Source organism: Gracilinanus agilis, chromosome X (assembly GCF_016433145.1).
Source record: "Gracilinanus agilis isolate LMUSP501 chromosome X, AgileGrace, whole genome shotgun sequence".
NCBI classification, from domain to species: Eukaryota; Metazoa; Chordata; class Mammalia; order Didelphimorphia; family Didelphidae; genus Gracilinanus; species Gracilinanus agilis.
In genome coordinates, this window is record NC_058136.1 from 72,365,152 (window position 1) to 72,377,667 (window position 12,516).

General features: G+C 50.9%; 1 protein-coding gene across 1 annotated transcript in view; it reads left to right on the plus strand.

Moving 5' to 3' along the window:
- The window catches only part of LOC123253770 (vascular endothelial growth factor receptor kdr-like), a 113,676-nt gene extending 101,989 nt beyond the window's left edge, over positions 1–11,687 (plus strand). The window contains exons 28-30 of the mRNA XM_044682914.1: positions 1,215–1,296; positions 6,421–6,506; positions 11,220–11,687. Of these exons, the coding sequence (XP_044538849.1) occupies positions 1,215–1,296; positions 6,421–6,506; positions 11,220–11,433 (382 nt within the window). The 3' untranslated portion in view covers positions 11,434–11,687. The remainder of the gene's footprint in view (positions 1–1,214; positions 1,297–6,420; positions 6,507–11,219) is intronic.
- Positions 11,688–12,516: the final 829 nt, after the last annotated feature.

Below are 12,516 nucleotides of genomic sequence, written 5' to 3' on the forward strand. Positions count from 1 at the left end.
CTGGCACATAGTAGGTGCTTATACAAAGTTGGTAAAAGCCTTTTGAAAGGTATGACCGCGATCTCAGCTGCGACCGTAGGTGAGGTCACAAGCTACCTTGTCCGAGCCCCCACGGCTTCTCCAGAGTGTGGCCTGTGGTCGCCACCTTCTCTTGGCAGTGTTGGCACACTGATGATTCTGCTCTCCTCTGTCCTAGTCAGGCTCCACCTGGAGGCTCATGTTCAGTTTGGGGCATCACCTTCAGCCAGGTGGCTCAGTGGCTAGACAGCCAGGCCTGGAGACAAGAGGTCCTGGTTTCGAGTCTGGCCTCTGACAAGTCACTTAACCCCCATTGCCTAGCCCTTACTGCTCTTTTGCCTTCAACAACCAGTACTTAATATTAATTCTAAGACAGGAGGTAAGAGTTTTCTTTTACAGATCTATGCCCTGGGGCAGCCAGGTGGCTCAGTGGCTAGAGAGCCAGGCCTGGAGGCGGGGAGGTCCTGGGTTCAAATCTGACCTCAGCCACTTCCTAGCTGGGTGACCCTGGGCAAGCCCCATGACCTGGCCCTTAGCGCTCTTCTGCCTTGGAATCGATACTTCACATCGGTTCTAAGACAGAAGGTACGGATGTGGCTTGGGCTTGTCTGAAGCATGAAAGCATCCAAAGAGAACAGTTAGGAAAGCGAAGGGCCTTGAATCGGCACCATATGAGGACTGGTTGAAGGAACCCGGAATGTTGAGCCCGGACGAGAGAAGACACAGGAGGGGCCGCAATCGCTGGGTTCGAATATTTGAAAGACTGCCCTGTGGCCTCCTCCAGACCCCCAGGAGCAGGAGGCAGAAGGCTCCAAGGTCAGTTTAGACTCCACGTCAAGGAAAATTCCCCAACGACTCAGGCTGTTCCTAAGTGGAATGAAGCGATAAGTTCTCTTCCTTGGAGGGCTTCAATGAAGCAGGAACAGGTTGGCCATCCATTGTGGAAGGGGTAGGGAGACGCCTTGCAGTCACCGAGGGGCCTTCCACTCCCGTTCCGTGCTTCAGACACGGTCCCACCGAAGCATTGGCAGAAGTCTCGATGAATGGGTCTTGGGCATCTCTAGGGCACCATCAGACCCGGGAGTAGACTGTGAAGGCCAGGGCCTGAGGGTTGAGTGTTAGCCACGTCCCTGTGGACCCGTGCAGAGACTCCGGGTGAAGTGACAGACGTGCTGAATTCTCCCTCTCTCCCACAGCAGCAGCGGGCTCCAGATGCTTCCCCTGAGCATCAAGACTTCCAGCGAGGTCTCTGTGGAACCCAAAAAGACGAGGCCCGAGGTGAGTCTTTCCTCCTCTCTTCAGGTCATACAATGGTACAAAGGCGTACGAATTCCCAAGGCTGTTTGAGAAGGGACAGAACTCGAGCTTCAGGCTCTTGGGAGGGCCACAAGAGGGAACAGGAATGGGGGAGAATAGGAAGGCAGGGAATAATGAATAACAAACCTGGCATTTCCATAGGGCAGGCCCTTTATAAATCTGTTTTCACATGATCCTCATTTTACAGTTAAGGAAACGGAGGCAAAGGTTAAGTGATTTACCTGCGATCAAATAAGTTAGTCGGGGTTCGAGGCTGGATTTGAACTTGAGTCTGCCCATGTAATCCTCTACATTTCACTGCCCTCACCAGACTCATCCTACCTTTGTGTAATCGAGAGAATAACCAGTATGATATGTGCGGGCACATAGGTACATATATCCATGTGTACACATATATAACCATACAGACATCTGGTCTGACTATGCAAAATAAGATGCTCTACACCACACGTATAGGACCCCCTATTCCACAGTGTCCGTTATCCACGGTCAATCCAAGGCGCTAGAGGTATACCCATGAAGTGCTGGAAGTCCACCGCTGCAGCGGGCTACCCTCAGTTTCCAGGCTCTTCTGCTTCCACTTTAACTTTTTTTAGGGTTTGGGGGGAGGGGCGGGAGAGGCCTTGGAATGCCCCGACAAGGGGCAGGAGTGGGGAGAGAGAGCCCACATATATGGAGTCATCATGTCGGTGGTTTCAGCCAAACCGTCTGCGGTAGATCTTGGATACTACCCCCTACGGATGAAAGGGTTACACATATACGGCCTCACTATTACAAAGAGAACGTCTCCCTATATATACACATTATTGTGAACTGGGTTCACATCGTGGTTCTGCTGCTGGTTATATGTGTCTCAGACTCAGTCTCTTCCTCTGCAAAATGAAGGGCCATACATTGTCAGGCAGGTACCTATTTATGCTGGTAGAGGGCCTTTTCTCACTGGGAGTTCCATTCACCAATGTAATCGTAGGAACTAGACTCGACAGCCCCTAGATTCCAGGCTAGCTCTAAAGCGTATGAAACCTCAAAAAGTTTCCAGTGGAAAAGTTGTCAGCCCAGACCACTGCTGGCTCTCACACAGACAGGCACACAGTAGGGGCTGCTGTGTTCCACCCCTCGCCCTCATCATCTCCTGGTAGGGGTTCCCTCCTGGATGAAAGCGATTAAAAACCAATGAAGCAAACATGCATCTTCCTTCTTTGAAGCTTCCTTTTAAAAACAGAACATCAGCTTCCTTCCCTGGGGTTCCAGTCGGCTCACACGCATCGGTTTCCACTCCAGACCTCTTGAGTCTGAAATTCATCCTGCCTCAGTGCCCACTATCAACATTTTTCTTGAGTATCCAGTCCATCTTATAGCTGTGGACACTGAGGCCCCAAGGGGAAGTGACTTACCCAGGGTCACATAGGTGGTGAGGCTCGGGGCCAAGACTCAATGTGGCATTATAGCTTCTACTTCTAAGCCCAAGGCTCTTTGTGTTCCCTCACTCAGCAGCGGTATTATGAAAGGTAATGATGCATCAGGGGAGAGTTCAAATCTTTGTGTCAGATTGGCCCACTGAGAGCATTTAGCTCAAAAGCGATGAGGCTTCCCTACGCAGTAGGCTACCTTCAGAATAGGGCGACCACATGCTTTGAGTCTTCTGCAACGGCTCTGCTTTTGAACAGCACACTTTGTTTCAAAACAAAACAGAGGAGTTGTTGCTGTCAGACCACATCTGTCTTGGTTTTGAATACGGATGTCGTGTCCCTAAACAATAGGGGCGCTTCGGATTTATAGCTTCCCAATATGGCATCTTAGAATTCCAGACCTAGACTGGCCCCTTCATTCTACAGATGAAGAAGCTGAGTCTGAGGGGGATGAAGTAGCTGACTAAGCTCACACCAGTAGTAAGCAGCACAGTTGAGATTCGAACTTGGCTTCCAGAAAGAGCAGTCTCATTTTACGGTGCCACCCAGAAGGATGTCTGGATAGGGATGTCGGAAGACCTACATTTGACTATTGGTTCAGAAAATACTCACTAGCTGAGCTAGAAATAAGTTTTCCCTTTCTAGGCCTCAGTTTCCCTATTTATAAAATAAGAGTACTGATCTAAGTAGTTCTTCAAGGACTATCCCTTCCAGTCTTAACGTGCTGTGGCCCTTCTGGCCCAGTGTATGGTCAGATCAAGACTGAAACACCGCCATGTCCTGCCATCCTCCTGAGGCAACAATGGTGCTGTCAGTTCGTCAGCTGGTTGTTGTCCTTTGTACTCATAGAGAACCAAAATGGCATCACTGTGTCAGGGTCAACATACAGTGTGCCCGACGGGGGCTGATCATACCAGTAGGAACAGGTTGGACACAAATAGCTGTATGATAATCACTCATGTCATACAGGCTGCCAGATGACTTCCCACTCAAAATCCACTAAGAAGGCCAAGTTTCCAGAGCGCATGGGGCACCATGAATGGAGACACGGGCCACCCTTTCCTAGGCCTTCTTCATCTAGCTCAGTGATTCCCAAAGTGGGTGCCACTGCCCCCTGGTGGGTGCTGCAGTGATCCAGGGGAGCGGTGACAGCCACAGGTGCATTTAGCTTTCCTATTCACTGCTATTAGAATTAAAAAAAATTAATTCCCAGGGGGCTAAGGAATATTTTTTCTGGAAAGGGGGCGGCAGGCCAAAAAAATTTGGGAACCACTGAGCTAGCTGTTCATGGCAGCTCGCAAACAAAATCCCCAAAGAATGTGTTCGGATTACAACCACTAATTACCCACAGAGTCTTATGATGGCAATTGGATCTAGCTCATCCCAACCGCCCTATTTGTTTTTTTGTTTGTTTTTTTGTTTGCATATCAATCTGAGAATTTTACTTATTTATTTACTTGCTTTAAGTGGGGAACGTTTATTTAATTAATTAATTTGGGGTATTTTCCCATGGTTACATGATTCGTGTTCTTTCCCTCCCCTCCAACACCCTCCCTCCCCCCCCCAGTAGCCAATGTGCAATTCCACTGGGTTTTACATGTGTCATTGATCAAAACTTATTTCCATATTGATAATTGCACTAAGGTGATCATTTAGATTCTACATCCCCAGTCATGTCCCCATCAATCCATGTATTCAAGCAGTTGTTTTTCTTCTGTATTTCTACTCCCACAGTTCTTTATCAAAAGACTCTCAGAATTGTCCTGGGTCATTGCCTTGCTGCTATTAGAGAAGTCCATTACATTCGATTTTACCACAGTGTATCTGTCTCTGTGTATAATGTTCTCCTGGTTCTTCTCCTTTTGCTCTGCATCAATTCCTGGAGGTCTTTCCAGTTCACATAGAATCCCTCCAGTTCATTATTCCTTTCAGCACAATAGTATTCCATCACCAGCATATACCACAATGTGTTCAGCCATTCCCCTATTGAAGGACATCCCTTCATTTTCCATTTTTTTGCCACCACAAAGAGCACAGCTATAAATATTTTTGTACAAGTCTTTTTCCTTATGATCTCTTTGGGGTACAGACCTAGCAGTGGTATGGCTGGATCAAAAGGCAAACAATATTTTAAAACCCTTTGGGCACAGTTCCAAATTGCCCTCCAGCATACCAATCACCCTATTTGTTATGTCCAGTTGATCTTGACAGGGCATCTTGTTCTCACATAGATGTTTGCATGTTGCCTCCCCCATTGGACTTCAAGCTCCTCTGGAGTGGGGATTGTATTTACCTTTCTTTGCATCCTCAAGGGTCAACATAGCACCTGGCACATAGTAGGCAATATTAAATGCCCATTGACTTGACATCTTGTTGTCTTAAGTGGGTCATGGACTCAGCTGCAGAGAGAAATCCAAGCCCCCTCCCGTGGTCCAAGAATGTTGGCCCTATACCCCTCCTGCCCCAACACATCCACTGATAATGACTTCAGCTCCATAGACATTTAGGTTCACTCCATAGCTATTCAGTAAGACTAAACCTAGAATAAGGTAGGTGGAAAGAAGGGGAGAATGATAAATGGGATTGAAGAGAATCAGAATCAAAATTCCATGAGATCAGGAAACATCACCCAGGCTGGACTGGGCACTGTTTCACCTTGCCCCATCTCATTCTGTCTTCTCTGACCTCCATACATTTGTACCCCGTGTCTGAAAGAGAATCTTCCCTTCCTCTCCATCGTCCAACTCCACCTGTGGTATGGGAGAAAAAACCATGAATTCTCTTGTCAGAAGAAGACCCGGCTGCCACTTTTGGCTCTGCTAAATAGCAAGGGAGGGATCTTGGACCAGTGTTAATTTTCCTTCTCTTTAAAAGAAGGGAGTTGGACCAGATCTAAGTAATTCTGAATTTGGAGTTAAAGGGCTCTCAATTCTCCTACTAAGACTACTACAGAGACTTCCTCTTCGGCGAAGTCTTCCCAAACCCCACAACAACACCAATACCAACACCTCCAGCTCAGCTCAAAACAATGTCTTAATCAATTTAACAGACAAGAAAGCCGAGGTTCACAAAGTTCTAGTTAGGACAGAGATTCCAACCCAGGATTTCTGATTCTAAATAGCCATTGTATTCTACCCGCCTCTCCAGGACAGAGGCCAAACCAAGTCAGAGCTCTGTTTAAGCATCTCTTAAGTTGGCTTATTGCCCTCTGACTGGTATGCCAGGCGGATGGTAATTTATACAGTACCAGTATGTGTAGGAGGGAGCAGAATAAAACTGAGTCATTTCTTTGTTGTCTATCCCCTCTGCCTCAGTGGTAAATAAGGAAGTGGGTCCAGGGAGGTCAAACAATTTTCCAAAGGTCTCACAGCTACCTATGACCTTTTTATGGATGCCAAGGCCACCTGGGCACCGGTTTCTGTGGCCTACTTGCTGGCCGGTGGGACCTCAAGAGAAAGCGTGATGTAGCAAGAAGAACACTGTACAGAGAGGAGACCTGGCAGATAGCTATCTGTTTCCTCATCTTTCGCATGGGAACAGTTCTCTTTGGTTTACCTGCCTCACAAGGCCTTGGTGAGCATCCGAGGAGAATGGGGATTAAGACCTTTCTCATTGTAAAGCCTTGAACATCAGAGTTGATAGTCTGCTGCTGACCCCTGTCCCTTCTCCTCTCCAGGACAACCTGGCAGAGATCCGGATGGAGCTGCCCCCAGTGAAGCGCCTGGAGACTCGATCCTGGCCATATGGACTCATGGCATTCGCGTGAGTACAAAGGGTCTGCTGGGGCTGGAGGAGAGACATGCCTTCTTGGCTAACCCAGCTTGGGGCCTCTGGCCATAGAGAAGGGCAGCCAGGTGCAACGGGGACTGGAGAGCTGAGGGACCGAGAATCATCATTAATGCCTTCCGCCCCCTCCCATCAAGCCCAAGTATCTCCCGAGGCTCCTTCCCCTTATGTTCTCTGACTTGGTGACCTCCTCAGGCTCCATGGATTGAATTATCCTGTCTGCTGAGATGATTCCCAGGTCTATCGGTCCAGCTCTGGTGCCTCTTTTGAACTCGGGTCCTATGGCATCAGCCACTTACTTGCTGTTTCCGCCTGAATGTCCTCCATAGGCATCTTAAATGCCACCCGTCTAAAAGAGAACTCAGCTTCTCCCCATACCCCACTCCTATCTCCACTGAGCCTCTGAGCCCCTCTCTGGCTCTGACCAGGCATCCAAAGACATACTTCATGTTAGACGGGGTGGGCGATGGGGAAGGGAGTATATACGACAAGCTTCACTGCTTTCACGGGGCATCTGCTTGACCAAGACTGATCCATCTCCTTGGGGTAGCTCTTTTCCCACCACCCTCAGCCCTCTAGCATGAGTTCCTCCATGATCTGCAGATTGGGAAGGCTCTTCCGTTGTGATTTCCTTTCCAATCATTTCCTTCTCCACCAGTGGCCAAAGCTTAACACCCACCTCTGGGGGTCTCTCCTTGCCCCTCCTTGCCCCTCCCCACCCGGAAGCACCTCCTCTCTGGAAATGTACCCGTCTCTGGCTGCCTCTCTGTGTAACCCCAATCCCTTCGTTTTCCCAAACTAACCCTCTGCCAGAGCCTACAGTCACCTGCCAGCCCTGAGGAGGGAGGGCATGTTGGGGCCAAGGAGCTAAATGGCACCCTTGTTGAGGATACCCCTCTCCTAGGCCCAGATCGTCTCCCCCTGCCCCATCAAAGGGAAGAATTGGCAACCCCAATGGCAAGGGAGTTCATGGAGTACGGCACTGCCGCCACGACGCCCTCCGTTCAAGAGGCCCATTAACCCCCTAAGAGCCACTCATGAGGGCACACGGCCTTCCAGACTTGAGCTTTTTACTGGGCGAGAATATCAAGGAGCCGGATTTGAGCCTTGGGGGGCTGGGGAAGACATGAAACCCGGAGTGCCTGCTGGAACCAGGGACTCGGTTTGCTCTCTCCAGTGCCAATTTGTCTGGTTTCCAAGCTCTGGGCATCTCAGCCCATCCCCAAAGTACCAACGATGCCAAAGCAACGTTGGCTTCTAGGCCCAGAGGGGAAGGAGCCCGTTCTCCTATAGTTTCCAACTCTGTGCTCTGACACCGACTCGACCGTCTTTGAACGTTCCATGCTTTGGGAGTGTAGAATTCAAATTCTGCAGACCTGCTGTAGAGAATTTTTTTTACATTGTCCTAAGTTCAAGAGAAGAAAGTCTACTTGTGACAAGGCGTGCTGAAAGGAATCTATTTAGTTAAGAAAATATGGTCTTGGGGACAGCCGGGTGGCTCAGTGGCTAGAGAGCCAGGCCTGGACACAAGAGGTCCCGGGTTCAAATCTGACCTCGGACACTTCCCGGCTGGGTGACTCTGGACGTGTCACTTACCTCCCTTGCCCAGCCCTTACAGCTCTTTTGCCTTGGCACTAATACACAGTACTCGTTCTAAGACAGAAGACGAGGGCTTCAAAAGGAAAAGAAAAGATGGTGTCTGTGATTCGAACCAAACCTTGGGATGGTGTGGTGGCAGAAGGAGGCGCGCAGAGAGGATTGCTATAGGCATCAGGGGACAGTAAAAGGAAGTTGAATCCTCAGAGGTTCGAGTTGGCCCTTTGACACACGGCAGCTATGTGATCCTGGACAAATCATTTCACTGTTCACCCCCAGACAACTAAGCCAACGTCAGTGAAAGGCCAGTGAAATCCTAGATCTGGACCAAACGGGCTTTTGACCTTTTGACTCGGGGCCCACGATCTCCTCTGTTTGGAGCTCCCAGTAAGCAAGCTCCCTCTCCCCAGGCAGGCCAGCACCTGGCATGTGGCAGAAGTGGGGCTTGAACCAAGGCCTTCCTGCCCTGTGGCCAGCTCTCTAGCCCCACTCGTTTACTCACTAACGTGTTCAGAAGGCTAGCGACTGGTCCCACGGCCTTTCCTATCTGAACTCCATCAAAAAAGATGAAGACCAAGTAAATGAATGACTGACTTTTGATATAGCCTTGAAAACATGTTTTCATTTTATCCTCGTGACGGTCCGCTTGAGGTCAGGCAACACGCCAAAGACACCTCTCCACTAACATAGCAGATCCCCCTGTAATGTAGTGGTAAAGCATCCCTGAGCCTCAGTTTCTTCCTCTGTAAAATGGAAGGGTTGGAGCTGATGCCTCCCAAGGTCCCTTCGAACTTGAGTTTGAGGAGCCTAGAATCCCTATGGAGGAAAGACTATTTCCCCAGCTGAGCATCCCTCATTTCCTCGTAGGGACCAGCTTTGTTTACCTCTCCACGTAACCCCCCTCACTCAGGAGTTTTCCCAAACCAGCCCGCTCCAGGGGCTTGGGCCAGACTCCCCCATCTCTCAGTCCGGGTGCCACTAACTAGGTCAGGCTATCTTTTGGGCTAGTCCCAACCCCCCACCTGAACCTGTACCTGAATTCTTGGCCAAAGCAGAAGTGGACCTTCTCAGTGCTCCCTGGTGGCCTTTATCTCTGGGGTCTCTGCCCCGCACTCCTTATCACAATGCAGGGGATGTTGGGTTTCTTCTTGACCAGAGCTTCCTGGAGTGATGACTGAATGAAGAAAACAGGAAGGAAGGAAGGAAATAACAACAGGAAGACACAATCTGTATGGTTTCCCTAAGCTGAGCGTAGAAGAAAAATAGTGAGAGATGCCTGCAAAAGAAACTCCTGAAATGCCCACGAAAGGCCCAATGACCTGTGCTCTTGGCGAGCCTGGGTCTCCAGCCTGACCGCTCACAGCCCAGAGGCCCAAAGGCAAATGCAGGCCTAGGTTCTGTGTGTGCCCTAACCCTCCCTGCCCTTGGCCATAAAAGGAGGGAGGAGGCACCTGTTTCATCAGAGAGAATGGCCCTCCTGTGGTCAGGGCTGCCGGTGTTGGGGCACAGAGGGAAGATGGAGGGCCCCGGAGGGAGCAGAGGAGTCTCTCTCTCTCTTCCAAGCCCACACTCTCCCAGACTCCCTGGGTATCTGCCCCTGGTCATTGCCCACTCCCAACTGACCCCACCTGCTCATCTCTCTTCCAAAACACTTAGGGATACTGAGGCAGGAAGAAGCCCTCTGTTGGTTAAAGAATAATGCTCTGTGGAGACAGCTAGATGGCACAATAGTTAGAGAGGCAGGCCTAGAAATGGGAGGTCCTAGATTCAAATCTGGTCTCAGACACTTCTTAGCTACGTGACCCTGGGCGAGTCACTTAACTCCATTTGCTTAGCTCTTGCCCTTCTGTCTTAGAGTTGTTGCTAGGACAAGAAGTCAGGGGTTAAAAAATATTTAGTGGGATTGGCTTCCAAGGGAGGTCACAGTTAGATGTCCCGGCTAGAAGGGCCCTTAGGGATTATCTCACCCATCTGTGTGACTTCATGTCACCCAAGAGGAAACAGAGGCATTGAATTCAAGGGTTCCAGGGACAGCCTGGCCATAGGCGATGGTGTGGCTATGAGGAGCAGGAAAAACTCAATTCCCACCTGCTGGCAGACGCCCAAAATGTTGCCATTAGAACCCCGTGTCTTTAGCTTTGTTCCCTGCCAAAATGAGGGTCCCCGTCATTAAATTTTCAGCTTGAGCACTTAAGCCTTTGAAATCAGCAAATGCTATCCATGAGGGCTTCCTTGATTGTTTTGCTACTCGTCCAGACTTAAGAAACGGATGGAGGGGCAGCCAGGTGGCGCAGTGGTTAGAGCACCAGGCCTGGCGTCTACTCTGCCCTTGCACTGTAGGCCTTTCTCAGGCATTAGGAATGCCCAATTAAGCCACTCCTGACAGTGCCAAGTACTTGCCCCATTTTAAGGAGAAGGGATCAAGGTCAGCAGGAACCGAGGAACAGCAGGGGACTTGCCTAGGGTCACACGGCTGAGAAGTTGCTGAACTAGGACTCCAGACAAAGTCTGTTTGGATGTCCCGCTCTGTCCAACCCCAGCTGCCTCTCAGAAGGAGGACTGGCAAAGTTGGGGGAGGCCATGTTGGAGAAATTCTCACCAACAATATGTAAAGCTAGGGAAGCTACAATGCTACAAGCTAGGTGGCGCCACAATGGGTAGCTGGAGTCAGGAAGGCCTCAGACACTTCCTAGCTGTGAGACCCCGGGTGGGTCTCTTCACCCTGTTGGCCTCAGTTTCCTCCTCTGTTAAATGAGCTGGAGAAGGCAATGGCAAACTAGTATCTCTGCCATGGGGCCATGGAGAATTAGACACAACAGAGCAGTTGTAGGATGTCCTGGGTTCACAGGCCAGGGCTAGGCCGAGGCTCCTCTGTAAATGACCGCAGCAGTCCCCGGTATCGATGCCAGGGCTCCAGCTAGCCTGCTGTGTTCCTGCTAAACAGGAACAGTGTTTAGTCCTCCGGCATCTCCTCGTGTGGGTAGGATTTCAGTGTTCATGGCCGGGTCCCTCCCGCATCTTCACATGTCATCGAGAAGATAAGACGGCGGCCCCCGCTCTGGACTAAACCACCTTCTGTTCCTCTTTCACCAGCCTGAGAGCGACCAGCAGAAGCAAGGAGTCCGTGCTGCTGTCCGAGAAGAAGGAGGCTCCGAAGCCACAGCCACCGGCCGAGCTGGATGAGGATGACCCTCTGGCCTTCGCCCTAGAGGACTCTGTCCTCCTGCCTCTGGATCTGGGTCTCGAGTGCCACAGCCCACCCCCTGACTACAATTCTGTGGTCCACTACTCCGACTCTCTCGTGTAATCCCTGGCCAGGCTTTTCCCTCCGTCCAGCTCTTCCCCCCTCAGTTCCAGCATCTGCCGTCTCCTCTCACACCCTCCACTTACCCGCCCCCAAGAGAGCCAACCCACAAGTGCCTCCAACATCTGTCCTGTCAGGGCAACGGGCCGTCCAAGAAGGGAATGGGATGGGGGGGGCACAAAGAACCAGACGCCGTCTGCTAGAAAGCCTTCCACCCCCCGCGGGCTTCCCCAGCATGACTTCCCAGAGCTCCTTTGGGTCCCCCACGTGTATGTGTGTGTGTGTGTGTGTGTGTGTGTAGACACGTACCCCCCCATCTTTGCTGGGCACAGTCTGCAGGCACACTCCAGCTGCCAGGAAGAGGGCCAGCGCCAAGTCCATCCTCATGCTAACCAGGCCCCTGGGAGACGGCCCCGAATGCTCTGAGACTCCTCGGAGAAATGATTGTTCTTCCTGCTCAGTGGGACAAGGCAGCTCTGGGTTCACTCCCAGGCCAGCCAGGTCCACTGAGTCCAACAGCCCAGAACCTGTAACCGAGCTCCTCCACAGTCCAAGCAGAGTCTAACAAAGGCAGGCAGGCAGAGAGGAGGTGACTTGCTCACATCCACCGACTTTAAACCCCACTGCTTGATGGGACGCCGTGAAGGGCAGAAGGAGAGAAGGTTCTAGAAAGCCCCTTGCTTCCTTGTATCAGAATTGAAGAGGCGAAGGGATGTGCTGGGCCTTCTGAACCTTCAGCACTTGGAAAATCAAACAGGAATACTCCAAGGCCTGTTGCCTGACCAGTAATTGGCAGTGATGGCTCTCACCAACCTCTTCCATTGATTGTAGGCTAGACGTCCTGAAAAGCCAGCTAGATGTGCAGGGTCCAGTGGGGGCCTGGCGTAGGGGCTGGGAAATGCTTGTCTAGCCATTGCTTGGACGTTTCTATTCCCCCTCCTCCAACGTTTCACCATGACCCAACAATCATTTTCTTCCTCTCCCTCTCTGCCTCTCCCTCTCTCTCTCCCTTCCCTTCCCCTCCCCTCTTCCTCCCTTTCTCTTTCTCTCTCCCTCCCTCTCTCCCTCCCTCCCCCTCCCCTCTTC